Here is a 22,584-nt window from a genome sequence, read left to right on the forward strand (position 1 = left end):
AACAACCACATGGATACTGCAGTTGACCTGACCCCCGGCTGACCGAGCCTGCCCTCTAAAATCACAGAGTGGGCACCAGAGAAAGCTGGATCCTGTCCCAGAGTGGGGCGTGGACCGGATCCACTCATGAACATTTAAAATTTCAGACACAGAAACAGCCTGTTCTCGGTAGAGCTCAGTAGAGCCACAGTCGATCTGAAATTAGGACCAAAGCTGAATTAATACACTTTGAAAACAATGTTGTTGGACCTTCAACACTCACATGAAATTTAATAATGAAAAGAAAACAAAAAGAAAAAAAACAGCTTATTCCAGCTGAGACAAATGACCAAAATAAAGAGCATTTTCTGCAGGTGGGACTTTATACACGTCTTCATTAGCACTCATCTTTTCACCCTGGCGTACATCAGCGTCGGTCTTATTCATTATTTTCATGTTTCTCTTACTGTCAGCAGGGTGACCAACGTTTGGAAACGAGCTTTATGAATGAACCCAGATGCGATTGGACCCATAAAAGCAAAGTTTTTAAAAATAATTTTATTTCCTTTTTTTAAAACATTGTCATCAAACACAGAGGCAAAAATATTAATAAAAATATGCCATCCAGGACGTACAGTACTCAGTGAACTACGGTGACCTGCAGTAACCTCTCTGTAGGTAGGCAGCGTTAGTCGAGTATAAGAGCCGTGAAGAAGAAGAAGGTAAATGGAGATGAGATGGAAGCTAACATGATTAATTCCAGAGTAACCGACCTCTCAGAGCGATTTAACCTGGAAGAGGAACGCACACACACACATGCACGCACACACATGCACGCCTGTTGATGGATGCTTGTTTTTTCAGTGTTCATGATTGGTCGAAAAGCAATGAGAGCCAGCTCGGGATTGGTCGACTCGCGTTGACTCAGTCAGCTGAGAGGTCAAGGGTCGATCTCCTCGGGGACGATGGTGAGGATGATGTCCTCGTTGCCTCGTCTCACCACCGTCCGCAGCTTCTCGTCCCGCTTTATGGCGGCGCTGACATCGCTGGCTGAGGTGATCTGCTCGCCGTTGATGCTGATGATGACATCACTCTCCTTCAGACCAGCGCTGTTACAAAGAAATCACGTTTCAGTGACATCAACTCAAAAAGACGCAGAAAACGTAGCTGATGACATCACTGATGATGTCACTCCACAGTAACGGGTGGTAAAGACAGACATGAACACTTCATGCCATCAGTGTGTGAATGTGTGTGTGATGTAAAGAGCTCTGGGTATCATTCCAGGTACAGAAAAGCGCTTTATAAATACAGACCATTTACCGTTCATTTAGAATAATTAATAATCATTATAATTGTAAAATTGTGATTATTTCTTTGACAACTAGAAGCACTCAGACAGCAGACTTCCGCCAATGTGGGCATTATTTTTGAGTTAGAAAATGAAGCTGTAACACCAAAATAATCTCTTTCTCCCCTTAAAAAATTCTGGATTCAGGCGGTGATCTGGACAACCCCCGAAATGTAATCATTGTTCCTTTATTCCATTTCTGTTTTTTAGAAAATTTAATCAAAATCCATCCAAAACATTTTGAGTTAAAAAAAAACACAACCTCCGCCCTGGAGAAGCTAATAATCTATAATGGTGAGATCCTTGATGCACACTCGCTCACTAACACACATGCTTATTATCCAGTCGTCCTGCAGCTGTCATCCCCATCAGCTATAATCATGTTTTCATCTACTTGTTGCTGGTGTTCATGTTTTCTCAGCTTGTCTTCTGCTTGTAGGTGATCCTGATGATTGTCTGCTTTGTTTTCTAACAGAAGCCATTATTTTCTGTTTAGTGTCTTTACAGGTGTAGCTGCTGGTTTCTCTGTTTTGGTTTTGCGTTCGTAGCTGCTGGTTTCTCTGTTTTGGTTTTGTGGGTGTAGCTGCTGGTTTCTCTGTTTTGGTTTTGCGTTCGTAGCTGCTGGTGTCTCTGTTTTGGTTTTGTGGGTGTAGCTGCTGGTTTCTCTGTTGTGGTTTTGTGGGTGTAGCTGCTGGTTTCTCTGTTTTGGTTTTGCGGGTGTAGCTGCTGGTTTCTTTGTTTTGGTTTTGCGGGTGTAGCCGCTGGTTTCTCTGTTTTGTTTTGTGGGTGTAGCTGCTGGTTTCTCTGTTTTGGTTTTGCGGGTGTAGCTGCTGGTTTCTTTGTTTTGGTTTTGCGGGTGTAGCCGCTGGTTTCTCTGTTTTGGTTTTGCGGGTGTAGCCGCTGGTTTCTCTGTTGTGGTTTTGCGGGTGTAGCAGCTGGTTTCTCCGTTGTGGTTTTGCGGGTGTAGCAGCTGGTTTTTCTGTTTTGGTTTTGCGGGTGTAGCTGCTGGTTTCTCTGTTTTGGTATTGCGGGTGTAGCTGCTGGCTTCTCAGTTTTGGTTTCGGGGTGTAGCTGCCGGTTTCTCTGTTGTGGTTTTGTGGGTGTAGCTGCTGGTTTCTCTGTTGTGGTTTTGTGGGTGTAGCTGCTGGTTTCTCTGTTGTGGTTTTGTGGGTGTAGCTGCTGGTTTCTCTGTTGTGGTTTTGTGGGTGTAGCTGCTGGTTTCTCTGTTGTGGTTTTGTGGGTGTAGCTGCTGGTTCCTCTGTTGTGGCTTTGCGGGTGTAGCTGCTGGTTTCTCTGTTGTGGTTTTGCGGGTGTAGCTGCTGGTTTCTCTGTTGTGGTTTTGCGGGTGTAGCTGCTGGTTTCTCTGTTGTGGTTTTGCGGGTGTAGCTGCTGGTTTCTCTGTTGTGGTTTTGCGGGTGTAGCTGCTGGTTTCTCTGTTGTGGTTTTGCGGGTGTAGCTGCTGGTTTCTCTGTTGTGGTTTTGCGGGTGTAGCTGCTGGTTTCTCTGTTGTGGTTTTGCGGGTGTAGCTGCTGGTTTCTCTGTTGTGGTTTTGTGGGTGTAGCTGCTGGTTTCTCTGTTGTGGTTTTGCGGGTGTAGCTGCTGGTTCCTCTGTTGTGGTTTTGCGGGTGTAGCTGCTGGTTCCTCTGTTGTGGCTTTGCGGGTGTAGCTGCTGGTTTCTCTGTTGTGGTTTTGCGGGTGTAGCTGCTGGTTTCTCTGTTGTGGTTTTGTGGGTGTAGCTGCTGGTTTCTCTGTTGTGGTTTGTGGGTGTAGCTGCTGGTTTCTCTGTTGTGGTTTGTGGGTGTAGCTGCTGGTTTCTCTGTTGTGGTTTTGTGGGTGTAGCTGCTGGTTTCTCTGTTGTGGTTTTGTGGGTGTAGCTGCTGGTTTCTCTGTTGTGGTTTTGTGGGTGTAGCTGCTGGTTTCTCTGTTGTGGTTTTGTGGGTGTAGCTGCTGGTTTCTCTGTTGTGGTTTTGTGGGTGTAGCTGCTGGTTTCCTCTGTTGTGGTTTTGTGGGTGTAGCTGCTGGTTTCTCTGTTGTGGTTTTGTGGGTGTAGCTGCTGGTTTCCTCTCTGTTGTGGTTTTGTGGGTGTAGCTGCTGGTTTCTCTGTTGTGGTTTTGTGGGTGTAGCTGCTGGTTTCCTCCTCTGTTGTGGTTTTGTGGGTGTAGCTGCTGGTTTCTCTGTTGTGGTTTTGTGGGTGTAGCTGCTGGTTTCCTCTCTGTTGTGGTTTTGTGGGTGTAGCTGCTGGTTTCTCTGTTGTGGTTTTGTGGGTGTAGCTGCTGGTTTCCTCCTCTGTTGTGGTTTTGTGGGTGTAGCTGCTGGTTTCCTCTGTTGTGGTTTTGTGGGTGTAGCTGCTGGTTTCCTCCTGTTGTGGTTTTGTGGGTGTAGCTGCTGGTTTCTCTGTTGTGGTTTTGCGGGTGTAGCTGCTGGTTTCTCTGTTGTGGTTTTGTGGGTGTAGCTGCTGGTTTCTCTGTTGTGGTTTTGTGGGTGTAGCTGCTGGTTTCTCTGTTGTGGTTTTGTGGGTGTAGCTGCTGGTTTCTCTGTTGTGGTTTTGCTGGTGTAGCTGCTGGTTTCTCTGTTGTGGTTTTGCGGGTGTAGCAGACGGTTTTTTAGTTTTGGTTGTCCTGTTATTTGCTGTTTCTTCTCTCTCTCTCTTTTGTTGCAAACAAACATTTACAAACATTTAAATATTCAGCAATGAGCAAATGAAAAGATAAAGATTAAAACCAAAGGGGTCTTATATCCATTAAACTCCTCCTCCACAGCCAGACATGATGCTGGACAGGACAGGGTAAAAACAAACGGCTAAAATAAATGAGAAGCTGATAAAATGATCATTTCAGCCACGGTCTCTCATACTTTTGTTTTCATGCTTTGACTTGGCAGCCTGAAATGTGACAGACCAGAAAACGAGTGAAGAATGATTGCGTTTAACTTGAAGTGAAGGTTTTCATCTGGGATCTCTGAGTAATTCTCAGCCAAAGCAGCATCTTTAAACTCAGAGGCTCCTCTTCCAGGGCTGAAACGAAGCCAAAGAGAAATCAAAATGTGCTCCAGTGTGAGTGCAGCAGTCTGTCCTCTGCCAGACGGAGCTCTGCGTGAGAAACATTTACATTTCTGCTTTCAGGACCTTTCCAAAAGCAAAACAGCAGCTTTAAAACCAGAGCTGAACTTTCCGAGCACCGGAGCGAACCGTGGAGCAGCAGCAGAAATCCTTCCCCCACCGAGCCGCCGTGCGTACAGTCGGTGCAACGTGAAAACACACCAGCATCCTGAACATCCGGAAATACTTTGACCCTGCTGTGGAATCACAAGCTGCAGATCTGGGAGGTGGATGCTGTAAGAAGAGCAGAGAGAGAGACACTCACGTCTCAGCTGGAGTTCGGCTGATGACCTCAAGGATGTACGCCCCCGATGTGACGTCAGGGAAGTCTAAATGCCTCTCCTTCAGCTCCTTCGCCAGCCTGAGGCCAGAAAACAGGAGAAAAAACAGCCGGAACATCAGCTTTTCAACAAAATCCCGTCAACACAGCAAGACGGATGATGGAAAGACTCAGTCTGAACTTAAACGTGACAGTCAGGTACGAACTGCAGGAAACTCTGAGGAGGTTTCATAGAGTCAGAATAATTTTATGTTGTCTCCCTTTAACTAAACCCTGTTTTACAGCAAAGAGCCTGGAATAAAATCTCATATCAGAATGGCTCAGATGTTTCCTGAGGATGGAACAAAGCTGCAGATCTCTCATCTCATGCAGACTAAATAACCATCTCAGTCCGACTGCCTGTGGCTTCGGCTGTTGGGCTGTAAACAAAATACCAGAGTATAATTACAACAAAATGTGCGGAAGGTTTTGCAGGTTAGAGTCTGGAGAAAAACAGTTTCCTCCCCAGGATTTTATCTTCTCGTTCGTAATAAACATCTAAATGTGGCAAATCTCATTTCACTGCAGGGAGAACTGTGATTCAACCCCTTTGTTCCCCTCATCTCCAGCGGTTTATAACAGTGGTTAGAAATTATTTAGAAAGTGGCTCATTTGTGTCAGCTGGTAACTACAGATCTACTCAAAAAGCTCTATGTTGTTCAGCTTCTACAGCTTCCCTCTAGCTCAGACCGCGGAAACACGATGTCTATGGGATTGCTTTATGAATGAAATTTGCTATATAAATTAATTTGGCTTACCCAAAAGACCCTGAAGGAAGTGAAACTTTCCAGTCTGATCCAAAGAACTACTTGGAAAACACAACAAGCTATTTGTTTGTTTGCTTGTGGTAACCTAGATAATACCTGGTGCTGTATTTCTGAAATAGTCAGCTCCATTTCCACCAGTGGGTCCCGTCCGGTCCGGTTTCGGTACAGGACGGGGCAGTATACAATATGTTGCCAACATCCCACCTGGACTGTCTCACTTTTTAGGTCCAAATCTTACCGATCTGACCCAAAAGGGCGGAGCTAGATATGCTGCAGTCCACTGATTGGTAGGAGCTATCACTTCCTGTGCGACTTGGCAGGAAGAGCAAAGCAGGACAGTTCCATGTTTTAATACACTGTGGATTTAATGTTGTTTAAAGACACCTGACCAGAAGAAAGAAGACACCTTACTTGATGTCCACCATTTTCCTTCCTTTGTTTCCGGGTTCCGTTTTTATTTGTTTGTAATTCAAGGAAGGCGTCACTACGACATCACGCCTGGATCTGGTTCTTTGAAGCTGGAATCTTTAAGCTTGATCATGTTTTCATCCTGTTTTATCCAACGTTCCTTCTTTTTCCTTTCTCTTTTGTTTTTCTGCTTTTCGTTGAATCACCCTGTGGTTGAATCGAGCTTCAGATGAACCTGCCTCGCCTTTTCAGCTTTGGCCTTACTCTGACCCGCGGACTGTGTCCCGGGTTGACTCACATTCCAGTTCAGACTGGTCACTTGGCGGCAGACACCTAAAGCTGAGGTCACGCTTTCAGTCTGATCACCACCCTCCTTACTTACGAAAGCTGAGAAACATCAGTTTCAGAGGTTCAGGGAGGTTAGATCACTGCATCAACACAGACGAATGCTTTAAGATCATCTTCTCATTCATGGAAAATAATCTGTGAGCAGATACAGGTTTACTGACTCCTCTGGGACGGACATTTCTCTGTGGACGGTAACCACAAACAGAAACTTACGTTGGAGTGAGACTCATCATTCTGATGCCGATGTATTTCTTCTTCAGCGGCGTTTTACCTGAAGAACACAAAGAAATGTGGCGTTAAACACCTCCCCTCATCACCAGATGTCTGTAACACCCTACAGGTAGATGATCTGGACAGGACGACGGACAACAGAGACGGCGAGGTGAGGACGTGGAGACCAGAGTCAGTTCTAGCTGTAAGTGAACTATGTAGATAGACAGGACCCCAAAACCACCACCCTTACATGAAAAACCACCACCCTTATAGGAAAAACCACCACCCTTACAGGAAAAACCACCATCCTTACAGGAAAAACCACCACCCTTACAGAAAAAAACACCACCCTTACAGGAAAAACCATGACACTTACAGGACAAACCACCACCCTTACGGGAAAAACCACCACCCTTATAGGAAAAACCATGTCACTTACAGGACAAACCACCACCCTTAAGGGAAAAACCCCCACCCTTACAGGAAAAACCACCACCCTTACAGGAAAAACCACCATCCTTACAGGAAAACCACCACCCTTACAGGAAAACCACCACCCTTACGGGAAAAACCACCACCCTTACAGGAAAAACCACCACCCTTACAGGAAAAAACCATGACACTTACAGGAAAAACCACCACCCTTACAGGAAAACCACCACCCTTATGGGAAAAACCACCACCCTTACAGGAAAAACCACCACCCTTACAGGAAAACCACCACCCTTACGGGGAAAACCACCACCCTTACAGGAAAACCACCACCCTTATGGGAAAAACCACCACACTTACAGGAGAAACCACCACCCCTATAGGAAAAACCACCACCCTTATGGGAAAAACCACCACCCTTACAGGAAAAACCACCACCCCTATAGGAAAAACCACCACCCTTACAGGAAAAACCATGACACTTACAGGAAAAACCACCACCCTTACAGGAAAACCACCACCCTTATGGGAAAAACCACCACCCTTATAGGAAAAACCACCACCCTTAAAGGAAAAACCACCACCCTTACAGGAAAAACCACCATCCTTACAGGAAAAACCACCACCCTTGCATGAAAAATCACCACCTTTACAGGACAAACCACCACCCCTATAGGAAAAACCACCACCCTTATAGGAAAAACCATGACCCTTACAGGACAAACCACCACCCTTACAGGAAAAACCACCACCCTTACGGGAAAAAACACCACCCTTACAGGAAAAACCACCACCCTTACAGGAAAAACCACCACCCTTACAGGAAAAACCATGACACTTACAGGACAAACCACCACCCTTACGGGAAAAACCACCACCCTTACATGAAAAATCACCACCCTTACAGAAAAAACCACCACCCTTATAGGAAAAACCATGTCACTTACAGGACAAACCACCACCCTTATGGGGAAAACCACCACCCTTACAGGAAAACCACCACCCTTATGGGAAAAACCACCACCCTTACAGGAGAAACCACCACCCCTATAGGAAAAACCACCACCCTTATGGGAAAAACCACCACCCTTACAGGAAAAACCACCACCCCTATAGGAAAAACCACCACCCTTATGGGAAAAACCACCACCCTTACAGGAAAAACCACCACCCCTATAGGAAAAACCACCACCCTTACAGGAAAAACCACCACCCTTACAGGAAAAACCATGACACTTACAGGAAAAACCACCACCCTTACAGGAAAACCACCACCCTTATGGGAAAAACCACCACCCTTATAGGAAAAACCACCACCCTTAAAGGAAAAACCACCACCCTTACAGGAAAAACCACCATCCTTACAGGAAAAACCACCACCCTTACATGAAAAATCACCACCTTTACAGGACAAACCACCACCCCTATAGGAAAAACCACCACCCTTATAGGAAAAACCACCACCCTTACAGGAAAAACCATGACCCTTACAGGACAAACCACCACCCTTACAGGAAAAACCACCACCCTTACGGGAAAAACCACCACCCTTACAGGAAAACCACCACCCTTACAGGAAAAACCACCACCCTTACAGGAAAAACCATGACACTTACAGGAAAACCACCACCCTTATGAGAAAAACCACCACCCTTACAGGAAAAACCATGACACTTACAGGAAAAACCACCACCCTTACAAGAAAACCACCACCCTTATGGGAAAAACCACCACCCTTACAGGAAAAACCACCACCCTTAAAGGAAAAACCATGACACTTACAGGAAAAACCACCACCCTTACAGGAAAACCACCACCCTTATGGGAAAAACCACCACCCTTACAGGAAAAACCACCACCCCTATAGGAAAAACCACCACCCTTACAGGAAAAACCATGACACTTACAGGAAAAACCACCACCCTTATGGGAAAACCACCACCCCTACAGGAAAACCACCACCCTTACAGGAAAAACCACCACCCTTACAGAAAAACCACCACCCTTACAGGAAAAACCATGTGACAAACGTAGAAACCCAATGTAAAACAAGTATAATTCAAATGTGAACTACATTTGTAAAACACATGTGATTCACATGGGAACCACATGTGCTCACCATACACACACGTGTGGTCGAGGACATGCTACCCTCAGCTCTGTGTTGAAGAACAGCTGGAAATCCGTGCTGTTGCTGGAACTGGAATTAAACTGGAATAACTGGAACTATCAACGTGTTCCTGGGCAGCATTACTGGGCTGTTCCAGGTTGGAGGAGGCTCAGTGCAGCTTTATTGAAATGGTAAAGCATGAGATTATAATCATGTCTGAAAGGTGTTTAAAGTATGTTTTATTCTAGGTGGTAATGCTTAAGCAGGACAGATGTAACACACCACGTGTGTTTTAAGCGTGGAAAATATAACAAAAGACTTTATTTAGGTGCATGCATGTGTCTGTTTTCTGTTAAATCTGAAATTCCCTTTAGAATCATTTTGGATCAACACAGTATCGGTTTAGATCCAAGGTTTCCAGACTTTTTTATTCCAGATCCCCCCCAAAAGAATCAGCCTCCCGCCTTTGCAAATCTACGAAATCTACCGTGAAATAAAAAAACTTTTAGATATTTAGTACACTCGTGGCATCATTTGTTATGGAGTAACAATCTTAGAATAAAAAAAAAATTATAGCAAATAACTGAGTATGAAACCAGCCTTGGGTGGGGCTGATCGATGCATCGCTTTAAAATCGAAACGCGGAACACGGGGCCTGATCCTGGTTTCACGCCTACAACGCCCACTCGCTTCAGACATGCCGGTCGTCTTTTAGGGGGACCAAACATCCTCTTTTACCTGGACATGGCATCTTCTTGAGAGTTAAAAATGCATCCGGCCGGGACTTTGATCTCTCAGCTTCACCTCCCCCACTTGATTTTATCTTCCACCCTCTCACAGCCGGAGAGATGGAGGAAGAGGAGGAAGAGGAGCAGCTGCAGCACAGAGGACAGACGGTGTGGGTGACTGTCCTTCTTACAGTCTGGGATGGACTTCACATCATCCATGGGTGCGAAGCCCATCAAACTTTCCCCGGTGAGAGGGTTCGACACCTTCATAAGACGAGGTGCAGACGAGTTCGGACACGTTTAAATTAAACATCATGTGGCAGCTACACTCAGCTGTGGTCACGTCTTAAACCTCATCATGGACTCATTTTCCAGAAATGACCAAAACCCAGAAGACAGAAAACGGTCCAACGGGTGAAACGTCCAGACGAAGTGAATAAAGACGGTTTTTACTGAGTCGCTCCAGATCTCAGATAACGTGTTGATGTTAATAGAATATTGGATCCATTTTAAACCGTAATTCAACTCAGAAATTCCTCCAGTGACGTAGATTCAGCTCGTTCAGCTCCATCTCTCTGATGGACATGAAGTCCTCAGCATCTTCACCTCCGAGGGAGAGTTTAGAAACCAGGATTTCTGTCTGATTTCCAGCTGGATGAAGACACATGTTGACCCACATGGTTGGAGGGTGGTCACCTGGATGTGTGGTCCAGAGATCATGTAGAGAAACGAGGAGCTGTGGTGGAAACCAGACCAATAACATCAGACTGTTTAGACCAAGTAGAAACCAGTTCTAGAGGAAACTTCCATGTTTTGGCTGCAGGTTGCATCTTGTAGTTGGTAAATGAAGCCGTTCAGATCTCATCTTTACATGCTGGTTAGAATATAGAGCCCTCATATTTACACGTGGTAATGCTCCAGAGATGGAAGTCTGAATAAAAACTTAACGGAAGCTGGAGGTTAAAAGATTAAATCTCAATATGTTTGAGAAAAATCGCATCCTGCAGGATCCGAGTCATCAGACAGAAGCTGGAGAGCATCTGCAGGACGGAGACGACCTCGAAGGCTTTGCTCGGGGGAACAGACGGAACGTATACAGAATGTTTCACACTTACTTCACATGTGTGGGTGGAACTGGACCACGAAGCTCTTTCCAGGAAATACCGTCTAATTATCAGATAAATGACCTGTTTAATTCTGGAATGAAGTCTGTGTTGAAGTGGTGTGAGAGCTGTGTGACGTCAGCTGAGCCAACCTTTGGCCTGTCTGTCATGTGACTCTGCCAGGAACTGTTGGATCTTGTCTGATGGGATGGCGAAGGAGATTCCCGCTGTGACCTTCAGGGTGTTGATGCCGATCACCTCTCCATCCTGCACAGACACAAGTTTCCAGTAAAAACCAAACATCCACACGAAGCTTGTTAAACAGCAAACCTGACGTTTTGTGTGGATGAAGAACAGGCTGAAAACCAGAGTCAGCTGTGCAGCAACACCAGCCAAACTTACCCAAACTCTTCTTTTACTTTCCTAACGAGGACTAAATGCTGCTGTCTGAGATTACATGTGTGTTGTTAAACGTGCAGATGTGGTCCAAGAAAAAGAAGTTCTGCTTGTGTTTCACAAATTTTAAGAAATCAGCGAGTCTTCATCATTAATCTGAGAACACAACATTCTGAAGGTGATTTAAGCTCATTAACAGCCCATCGTCAGGTATAAAGGTCTCAGAGTTACCCTGGAAACGTGTGCTCGCTGATCAGCATCTTGTTCCATCATGTTTAACCATGAACAGCTGATGCTGAACCAGAGCACATTCATGATCCATCAACACTTGTTTCCTTCTGATTCCATCAGTCATGGAGGTCTTTAGATCACAAAAACCACTTTAACAATAAAAACACTCTTGTTGGTCTTTTTAACTCAATGACGTCAGCTCCACCTGTTCAGCTGCTTCTTTACACACATATCTAACCAGCCAATCACACGGCAGCATGTATCCATGTAGACCTGGTGAAGACGACTAGCTGAAGCTCAACCTGAGCATCAGAGTGAGGAAGAAAGATTTAAGTGACTTTGAACATGGCATGGTGACTGACTGAAGATGATAGAAAGACAACAGGAAGTCCAATCAGCACTGGTTCCAACCAACACGTCCAGCCTGGAAGCAGATGGGCTCCAGCAGCAGAAGACACACCGGGTTCCTCCTTCCAGCTAAGAACAGGAAACTGAGGCTACAATTCACACACACTCACCAACACTGGACAATAGAAGATGGAGAAACGTTGCTGGTCTGATGAGTCTCCATTTCAGCTCCACATTCAGATGCTCGGCTCAGAATCTGCTGGAAACATCATGAAAACATGGATCCATCCTGCCTTGGACCAACGGATCTCCTTCCCTTTTAGGATGAGTATTGTTGCTGACCATGTCCATCCCTTTATGACCACAGTGGAGCATCTTCTGATGTTGCTTCCAGCAGGATGATGCACCATGTCACAAAGCTCAGATCATCTCCAATCTCTAACCGTTGAGACTGACAACAACGTTCACTTATTAGTTTCCAAGAGCTTTTTCCTGGTGGTGCCCTGTGATGAATGTTTTAATTAAATCTGTCCAACTCGGTACTAGAAGGCAGACCTGGCCCACTTGTGTATCACTGGCCTAAAAAAACAGCTGTTTATTGCTTTTTCTTTCAATTCTTAGACTTTGGCTCATTTATTTGCTGCATGGCGGTTAGAGGAGACATCTTCCAGCGTTAGCTCTGGACCTTCTGCAGCAGCCTCCAAAAACCCAAACTGTCTTCTGAGTTCCACGAGTCCACTCTGATTGAGCAGCTCTGCTCAGTCTGTGAGTTTACTCCGGATTCATGCACACAGCTGATGTAAAATCTGTAAATTATATATATGAAATGACCGATTTTTCTTTCCCTCTGTGGCCACAAAGAGGCTCCATATGTTATTATTATCAAATTATTATCAAAACATTTGACCAAAAATCTTGAGAGTAGAAGACTTTGAGGTGCAAAGTACAATACGAACTTACCAGATTGACTAATGGTCCTCCTGAGTTGCCGTACTGCAAGGAAACATAAGCAAACACAGGATGTAGAGTCGAACATGACCATGGTGAACACTTTCTGTTTGCAGATGAAGTAATAAAATGTCTCATTTTAAATTTTGCAGGGGCTCGGTGTGTGACTCCACCCACGTTGATGATGGCGTCCGTCTGGATGTAATCCATGTCGGAGTTGCGGAGGCCCAGCTCCTTGCCTCCTCTTTGGGTGGTGCTGACGATCCCCGTGGTGACGGTGTTCTGCAGAGAGAATGGGCTGCCGATGGCGACCACGAACTCGCCGGGACGCAGGTCTGCAGACCGACCAAGCAGCAGCACCGGCAGCTTCATCTGCACAGAAGAGAGAGGGATGCACGTCGGTGAAGAGAGGATGAAGAAAAAAAAAAAACAACATCAGAGCTCATCATAACATCTTTTCATCAGTGCAGAACTGACTTCCCAGCTGAGTTTTATTATCTGAAAACAGTTTTTTCATCCAGTCTGGGCAGAGAATCAGAATCAAAGTGGTTCCTGGACACAAAGAGCCTCCGTCACACAGCAGTTCTTCTCTCTTCTGGAGAGCTGAGTCAGGACCAGGCTGCACTTCAAGCACAGTCAGTAAAAGAAGATGTGAGAAGTAGCTTCACTCATTTATTCTTAGGTCCAGCAGAGAGGGACAGACTGGAGGTCTAGAAGTGATGCTGCGCTCATGAAACACACAAGAGCTGGATTTCCTTTATTTATTGTTACACAGTCCTTTTTAATTATTGTCCCAGTCTCTGTCCAGACAGCCTTCATCTCCTGCAGCTCCTTGTCCACCTGGTTAATAGCGGTGATGGTGTCCCTCTGCACCTGCAGGACTTCTGAGGACGCAGCCTCTGTGGTGCTGGGTGGAGTCACAGGCCTCACCCTCTCCACCCACAGCTGTAGCCCCGCCCACCCAGCTGGAACACCAGCAACTACCACCAAATAAACTGCTACCAGTCTCAGGTGTATCTGTACACATTTATTTTATAAATTAAAACAAATTACTGTCATCTAGCAGACGCTTTGTCAGCGGTTCACCTGTCCTTCCAACTTTGGTCTCCTGCATGGCAGACGGCTGATCTACTGGCAGATATCCAGTTGGACCATCCTCCTCTCTGGTGTCTTCCTCTGACACGGCGTTGACAGCACCTCCACCTGCTGCCCTCCTCCGCCTTTCTGACCTGGGGATGACCACGTCCCCGCCAGATAAAACCTGTTCTAGTTTTCCAACCTGGTCCATCAGGATCTCAGTCTGATATTCCAGAGAAATCCTCTTCCCTCTTTTTCCTCCTGAGCCATCATTTAAATGATGAATACGTATTACAGGCGTTCACCTGACCTTTTATAACCACCATGTGGGCGGGGCAAGGCGCGCCCTCACGCGCCCGCTTTAAAGTTGATTCTGATTTATAAACGGGAACAGGTGTCGGACGTGTGCAGGCTTTTATAAATCTGGATGTTTTTGTGCGCCACATTCCCTTTTTCCCCAGCAAAGCAAACTACAGATGGTGGAAACTGGGACATCAATAAAAAAGGACTGTGTAACAATAAATAAAGAAATCCACCTCTTGTGTTTTTTGAGTGTAGCATCACTTCTAGACCTCCAGTCTGTCCTTCTCTGCTGGATCAGAATAAATGACCGAAGCTACTTCTCACGTCTTCTTTTACTGGCTGGTAAATGTTGGCAGCAGACTCTCCACCTCCTCATGTCCTTGATTTTATTCTGGACCGCTGGTGTCACAGTTTCCCGTTTTTCTAGATTAAACATTACATTTTCCCAGACTGGAACAGACTCGTCACCCTTTGAATCATCGACAGAAAACAAAATGCAGAAATGTGACTTTTTTTTATCTGTTTTGGAAGGTAGGGAAGATTGGAGGGTTAAGGAGAATCTCATCTCTCTGATACATCTAATTATTCATTTCTATCTTGAAAAAACTTATTTTTCTATATGCAGCTGCAGGGTTTGGAGTTTGGCCGACCCTCCACGGGCTGCGAGCTGTCCTACTAACCTACTTCAGGCCCTGATATGACGACTGAGGACCAAACTTTCATCAAGTCCAGACTTCAGTGAGCAGGACGAATGTCTGAGCGTGCATGAATTCTCATCCTCCGCTGCCAACAGACACATGTGCAGCCCATTTCCTCTGTTAAATAACAAGCCTTCAGGCATGTTACTTAACACAACTCTGACCTACTTCTGGTTTGGTTTAGTAAGAATCAGAATGACGAAACAAAACAAAAATACCCCAAAAGGAAGCACAAGGTGAGAAGGAGGGCAGGTAGATGCACTCCAGTCTCTCCACAGGCTGAAAACGTGATGAAATGAAGCAGCTGAAGCAACGAGAGGAACAGATGTGGAATGATGAGACGAACATGAGCTTGTTTTTCATCACATCTCTGCTCCTCAGTTTGGCTGCAGCATGTGTGAACCCACAGGTATGCTGAAAACATTCACCTGCAGCCTTCACAGTGTGTGTGATGTCTGAGTGAGTCATGAAATGTGGAGCCTGAAGCATCAGTTTGTGTTTACTGTGGTCTAACGGCTCAATTTTCATTTTAATTCCTGAAAAAAATAAAAATAATTATATATATAAATATATATGTATAGACGTCACATTGCTTCTTAGTGTCACCAGGATCGGTGGCAAAAACCTATCTGCTATTATTGAGTGGCTGGTAATTTACCATAAAAAAAAAGAAATTTATTGCATGAACAAACACACACAAACACACACACACATATATATATATATATATATATATATATATGTATTTGTCCTGTCCAGCATGGTGGCGGCAGAATTATGGTCTGGCTGTTGTTCTGCTGAACAAATTTGCTTTATTTGGGGAGCTTCATGGGTATAAGGCTCCTCTTCATAATGTCATTTTTTTTCTTTGTTTTTTTTTTTTTTTTTTAATCTTATTTATTTATTCTGAATGATGGAATTTATGTCATCTTGCTGGACCTGACTGGCGGGGATAGAAAAAGAAAGGAGAAAAGGGAAGAGAAGTAAAACGTAGAGAAAAGGAAGAGGAGACAAAGATCCAGCAGATAGAAGCAACGAGCTTCAATCCATCCTGACAGCAGACAAGCAGCAGCTACACCTGTACAGAAACACAGCAGAGAATTTCCTACAGCTTTTACAGGTAAACTAAGCAGACAGTCAGAAATAACCACAAACACAACTCCATCCATCTGAAGCTGCCATCCAACGCCACAGAGCTCCGCCCACCAGGAAAATGAGCATGTTTCCCGCTCTGTGGTTTGCAGGATGACAGCCTTCGGTCTGGGGTGAGATTACAAAGCCAAAGTTACTAATCACCCAGGGACAGGGACAACATGGCAGTGTGCAAACAAAGGTTTGTCCTCTGGTCCTCTTTTCTCATCTCTGGCTTCCTCTCTAATTATGTCGCTCTGCTTCCTTTTGTGTGTAATTTCTTACAAGTAAATGCGACTCGCCACTCAGAGGCTTCACTGTGTTCATCCAACGGAAAAAAACAAGTTTAATGTCCATTTTATCCAGAAAAGGCTGTTTAGATCAGTCCTGTGTCATAGTAGCTAACACAACTACATTCTAGACAAGGGAAGGACCAGTGCAGGTAAAAAGATAAAAGATATTCATTTAAAATGCTTTTTTACAACAAAACTCAGCCAAGTGTGAAAACCATGGTTAAAACTTAGCATCAGACATGGTGTTTCTCAGCTGTCAGATTGGGAGGTAAAATGATGTAAAATGAATGTATGAATAGATGTAGCAGCATAAAGGTCGACCAGAAGAAGAAAGCAGAATTTATTACTAACAGAACTTTGTAGAAATAACACACAGATCAACAGTGACCAAACCTTTTCTCATCTCATCGTTCTCTCAAGTCTTGGCTTTCAGGAGAAAAAATATTGTTATTGAAACAAACACACAACAGAAACTATTTCCATGTTTCCACTTTTTCCTCATTTCCAGTTATTCCTGCTACTATTTACCTGCTATCCTCACTAAACCAACTCCAGCTCAGCTGCTTTGTGGCGCCACCGTGCATCAGAAACGTCTTCTTGGCTTTATTCCAGCCATAGAGGAGCATTATTTTTCTTCTTTTCACACACACATAGAACTTTCTGCTCACTGGTTGATCTTTGGCTGCTCCTGATTGGACGTTAACTCACGTCTGTGTTGAAACTTGGTCTAAAAGTCAGATCCACATCTGAAACATCACTTCTGCCTCCCAAAATCCCAACATGGTTACCAGGAAAAGAACGGAAGCAGCACGGGGACCCGCGGGTGGCTTCAAAGCTTCCATCTTCACCTGTGGTTCTGATCTGTTAGTAGCTGCAGAGCAGATTAGCTGCATGGAGCTACGATAGGTTTTGTAACTTGCATCCCCAGTTCGGTAACTGGTACACGTGTTTTGTATCTTCTGGCTTCAAACTTGTCAGTGTAACAACAAATACAGGTACAAATGACATCCATAAGAACAGATTATTCTGCACGTGTGAAAATACAAGTAAATGTCAGAGATGCCTGGAGGTAGCCCGGTTTATTATTAAATAAAACATTTAAGAACCTTTAGCAGAATTAGCTATTAGAGACTTTTTTCCATCTACAGAATATATTTCCATAAACCCACTGACCTACTTTACTCACTAACTTGTATTTCCAGACGCGTATTTTCTGACTTACAATATTAATCCTTTAGGGCTGGGTAATTTCCTGATCGACTCGATTCATTACAGCCTGATTCGATTAATTTTTGATTAAATTTTTTTCAATACTGATTTATTTACAAATATTTATTTTTTCTTAAATATTAGAGACATTTTCATAAAACACTATAACTAAAATAACTGAGCCCATTTACATAATCTTTAAAATCAGATTTCTAGAAGTAATCAGATTACTGTAATAATTTGATATGATGCGTCTATGTGCACTTCTGAAATACGATGTTTAAAAGTTGGTTGTCTACATTTACCTGTTCTTTTTCGGGTTTATCTTGGAGTACGTACATAACTTCTTGTTATTTTCAAAACATTCAGTGTTTGTTGAACATGCCGAAGCCCGGGGTCTTAGCGTTAGCTGCTAATATCAGAGCCCGCAGTCTTAGCGTTAGCTACTAATGTGGAAGCCCGCGGTCTTAGCGTTAGCTACTAATGTGGAAGCCTGCGGTCTAAGCTTTAGCTACAAATGAGGGAGCCCATAGTCTTAGCGTTAGCTGCTAATGTCAGAGCCCGCGGTCTTAGCGTTAGCTACTAATGTCAGAGCCTGTGGTCTTAGCGTTAGTTACTAATGTCAGAGCCCGTGGTCTTAGCGTTAGTTACTAATGTGGGAGCCTGTGGTCTTAGCGTTAGCTACTAATGTCAGAGCCAGTGGTCTTAGCGTTAGTTACTAATGTCAGAGCCCCTGGTCTTAGCATTAGTTACTAATGTGGGAGCCTGTGGTCTTAGCGTTAGCTACTAATGTCAGAGCCAGTGGTCTTAGCGTTAGTTACTAATGTCAAAGCCCGCGGTCTTAGTGTTAGCTACTAATGTGGGAGCCTGCGGTCTTAACGTTAGCTACTAATGTGGGAGCCCGCGGTCTTAGCGTTAGTTACTAATGTGGGAGCCTGTGGTCTTAGCGTTAGCTACTAATGTCAGAGCCCGTGGTCTTAGCGTTAGTTACTAATGTGGGAGCCCGTGGTCTTAGCGTTAGCTACTAATGTCAGAGCCCGTGGTCTTAGCGTTAGTTACTAATGTGGGAGCCCGCGGTCTTAGCGTTAGCTACTAATGTGGGAGCCCGCGGTCTTAGCGTTAGCTACTAATGTCAGAGCCCGCGGTCTTAGTGTTAGCTACTAATGTGGGAGCCCGTGGTCTTAGCGTTAGCTACTAATGTGGGAGCCCGCAGTCTTAGCATTAGTTACTAATGTCAGAGCCCGTGGTCTTAGCATTAGTTACTAATGTGGGAGCCCGTGGTCTTAGCGTTAGCTACTAATGTCAGAGCCCGTGGTCTTAGCGTTAGTTACTAATGTGGGAGCTCGCGGTCTTAGCGTTAGCTACTAATGTGGGAGCCCGCGGTCTTAGCGTTAGCTACTAATGTCAGAGCCCGCGGTCTTAGTGTTAGCTACTAATGTGGGAGCACGCGGTCTTAGCGTTAGCTACTAATGTGGGAGTCCGCGGTCTTAGCATTAGTTACTAATGTCGGAGCCCGTGGTCTTAGCATTAGCTACTAATGTCAGAGCCCGTGGTCTTAGCGTTAGCTACTAATGTCAGAGCCCGTGGTCTTAGCGTTAGTTACTAATGTGGGAGCCCGCGGTCTTAGCGTTAGCTACTAATGTGGGAGCCCGTGGTCTTAGCGTTAGCTACTAATGTAAGAGCTAATAAGCTGCTAAATAGTTTAAGGTGAATGTAATCCAGTGGTGAATTAAAACAGCTGAATGTGACATCATCTCAGAGCGGGGAGCTGATTTTGGACAGAAACGAAACAGGAAACCTTTCAGTCGTGTCTAAGCTCTCACTGAGCAGCGGTAAGTCACGTGAGAGGACGCTTTTGTCACCGGTATGAGTTTTATGGGTCAATGTTGGAATGGACTTGTACTTATGTTGCACTTTTTTCAGTCAGCTTGACCACTCAAACGCACACACTCATACCCCGATAGACGTATCGGGAGGCAATGCAGGGTTCAGTGTCATGCCCAAGAGCACTTGGGCATGCAGTCAAGGGAAGCCTGGAATCGACCACTGACCGTACGGTTGGAAGATGATTGCTTGTCCTCCTCAGCTACAGCCGATTTAGATTAATTAGATTTAGATCTATTTAAATCAATATTCAATTTCTTTAGCCCAGCGCTATAATCTGTACTCGTAGATTTGATTTGTGCCTTAGCTCCATAGATAGACATCAGACATCCTGGCCTGTCAAAGCTGGCTGGATCACCTGAGAAAAGTTTCCAGAAGCCGTTGGATTTGTGCCACAGAACATGATGGGAGGTGGATTGAGATGGAATATTGCCACAAGGCTGGATGGATGATGGCTAGAAACATACCCAGGAGCTCCTGTCTGCACATGCTCGCAGGACGTTTGCTCCAGCAGTCACCACTGTCGACTCAAACACACCCAAATATCACACTCAAATGCAGTTTTGTTTTTGCTTTGTTTTGTTTTTCTGTTCCTTGGGCTTCTGATCTGTTTGTTTCTGGTCTGCAGCATCAAATTGATGGAAGTATCCTTGATCATGTGATATTAGCAGCTTAAAACAGGTTTATACGTCATAGCTAGCACACAGCAGGACATCACTTCAGGTCATTTCGTCAAAGCTCACTAGAGTCTTATAAACTAAAGATTACATGAAGTCGGAGTCATGAAAATATTAAAATCTCTGCAGCCACGGAGCTCCATTTCCATACAGCAGTGATTGGTATAAAGCAGAAATGTTCATGTTCTGAACACGCAGCCACACGTCTGTCTTTACAGAAACATTTTCACCCTGAAGCCGTTTAACTCTGACCTGCACGTCACACCTGTCAGAGCCCCCAAAGGGAGAACATGACTAGTTCTTTATGTATTTATAATACTGGAATTTCTTTCTGTTTGTCCAAAACAATGTGCAAAATAAAGCTCGATAGCTGTTAATTTTTTGATTGTTCCTTATCTGACTTAAATGTTGAAATATGAGGCTATGCTGTAATCTAGTTATTTTATAACAAATAGCAATAAGAATTTATTTATAAAACAAGAAAGTGTTGGAGCGATGTGTTTCTGTGTCTGGAGTCAGTTTTAGGACATTTTACCGATAATTACACGGAAGCTTCGTTTACCCAGAAACAGGAAATTCTTAACTCCACAGTACGCTGCATTCACGGACATGTCGTATTCCGTGCTTTCATAGTCCCGTTACATCCACTCACTGAAGCCACACGCTACGCTTGGTTAGTTAATGATTTGTGTGAGATTTTGAGTTTTTGAGATTTATACATCATTACCTATAACGAAGAGCACATCGAAGGTTTTGTTTGTTCAACCAAAAAGATTTTTTAGATTTATGTTTGTACTGTTTTGTTTGGTAAAAGAATAAAGTAAATGTAATAAAATGAAGAATCTTTTCATCTTTTCTGATCTTACCCCAACCAGCACACCTTGGTCCTTCGAGGTCTATGATCCGAGGTCACCTGGAGCGCTGCTGTCTCACCTGAAGGTACATTTGAAGCTCTCTCAGTTTTTGGTTGACGTTCACGTGTGAGGTATAAAGACTGGGTTGGAATGATCCGGCATTACATTTCTTTTCATATATTTATTCTATTTTACATTTTTCATCATTTCATCGTTAAAAAAAAAAAAAAAAAAAGCAGCTGATCCCACTCTGAATTTTTTACAATTGTATTGTTATAGAATATTTATATTTTATTAATGACAACATAATGTTTACTTCACTAATCTTGATTTAAATTAGGCTCCCGAGGAAGTTTTGGGGTTAGGGCCTTGCTCAGGGCCTCCAGACCTCCAGGGTCTCCGTCACATAAACATGGTACATAAATTCAAGCTGGTCTCAGTCTGACTTTAAAGATAAATTTAAAAAATAAAAAAATACTTTATCTCAGAGGGAAATTAAAAAATTATTAGAATAAATAATAATTAAAAAAATGCAAAAAATAATTCTAATTATTAATAATACAATAATAATAATAATAATATAATGTATGCTTTCATATATATATATATATATATATATATATATCCATACACACACACACACACACACACACACACAGACATTTGGTTCCTTCAAACTCGCCCAATGAAAACATCGGCTAAAAGACATTCAGACTGGATGTTTGAGCTCTAACTGCTCAGCGTCTGAACTGAAATGAGTCACACCCGCAATCCTAGTCTAAAATACGTTTTTCTCCATAAATGTTGTGGAAAAAGCCGCACATCCTTCACTGATCCTGGCCATCCAGTCATCGCTGGACCAAAACAAAGAGTTGGGAGAAAATAAAAAGCAAATTCATCCCACATGAAACTGCTGACCTGCTCCACAGATACATGTCTTCATGAGTCATGCCGTTATTTTACTGAGGCGCCTCGCCTCACAGATCCAGCTGGGATCAATTTACAAACAGGCTTCGCTGTCAGGAAATCTTCCCCAAAAACATTCTGAAGTCTGCAGTTTTATAAGAAAATAAAGCAGACAGAGAGATGGGAAAGTTTCAGAGTTTCATCCTACAGACAGTTTAAGGCCGGGATGTGCTCACTGTGAATGCAAGTACACAGCACTTAGACTTTGAAATAGTGAAAAGATCAATCTAATGGTCACATTGTATTCCCTGAAAACGCTTTCAATATATAGCCAACTGTTCAGACACGAGTTTTTATCCCTGTGCAACAGGGAGGTAGTTGTGGACAAGGTCCCAGAGACAGTCTTCAAAACTATCCACATTTTTTTTTACTACGGACCTCATGTTCATGCTTTTGTTTGCATGAGAGCCTCTAGTGCTCAAGTCAGCATTGCAACTAGGGCACGCAACTCGTTCCATCGCGTCAACGCGAGCCGCCTATGTGCCAAACAAACGGTAGGAATATGTGGCAGCTATGATACGTATGCGGACGTGTCGCTAACAGCAAGTATATCCCAGCACTTAGGCTTAAAAATAAGTAAAGGAAGCAGAGAATGATGAATCTGACATGTTACTACTTCCTGTCTTTGTGGTGTCTGAATAAAGGACCAAGTAACTCATGTACAGAGCGCTGCAGCTAACAGCTCATGCACACCACAGCAACTTTACAGCTTCA

At 44.0% G+C, this 22,584-nt stretch overlaps 1 protein-coding gene across 1 annotated transcript in view; it reads right to left on the reverse strand.

Annotated features, from left to right (window-relative positions):
* Window positions 1–517: 517 nt before the first annotated feature.
* htra1b (HtrA serine peptidase 1b) overlaps window positions 518–22,584 on the reverse strand; it is a 40,846-nt gene continuing 18,779 nt past the window's right edge. The window contains exons 5-10 of the mRNA XM_041974441.1: window positions 12,956–13,150; window positions 12,791–12,823; window positions 11,008–11,122; window positions 6,483–6,540; window positions 4,693–4,788; window positions 518–1,088 (exon numbers count right to left, since the gene is read on the reverse strand). Coding sequence (XP_041830375.1) covers window positions 920–1,088; window positions 4,693–4,788; window positions 6,483–6,540; window positions 11,008–11,122; window positions 12,791–12,823; window positions 12,956–13,150 — 666 coding nt within the window. The 3' untranslated portion in view covers window positions 518–919. The remainder of the gene's footprint in view (window positions 1,089–4,692; window positions 4,789–6,482; window positions 6,541–11,007; window positions 11,123–12,790; window positions 12,824–12,955; window positions 13,151–22,584) is intronic.

This window comes from Melanotaenia boesemani, chromosome 21 (genome assembly GCF_017639745.1).
Source record: "Melanotaenia boesemani isolate fMelBoe1 chromosome 21, fMelBoe1.pri, whole genome shotgun sequence".
Lineage (NCBI taxonomy): Eukaryota > Metazoa > Chordata > Actinopteri > Atheriniformes > Melanotaeniidae > Melanotaenia > Melanotaenia boesemani.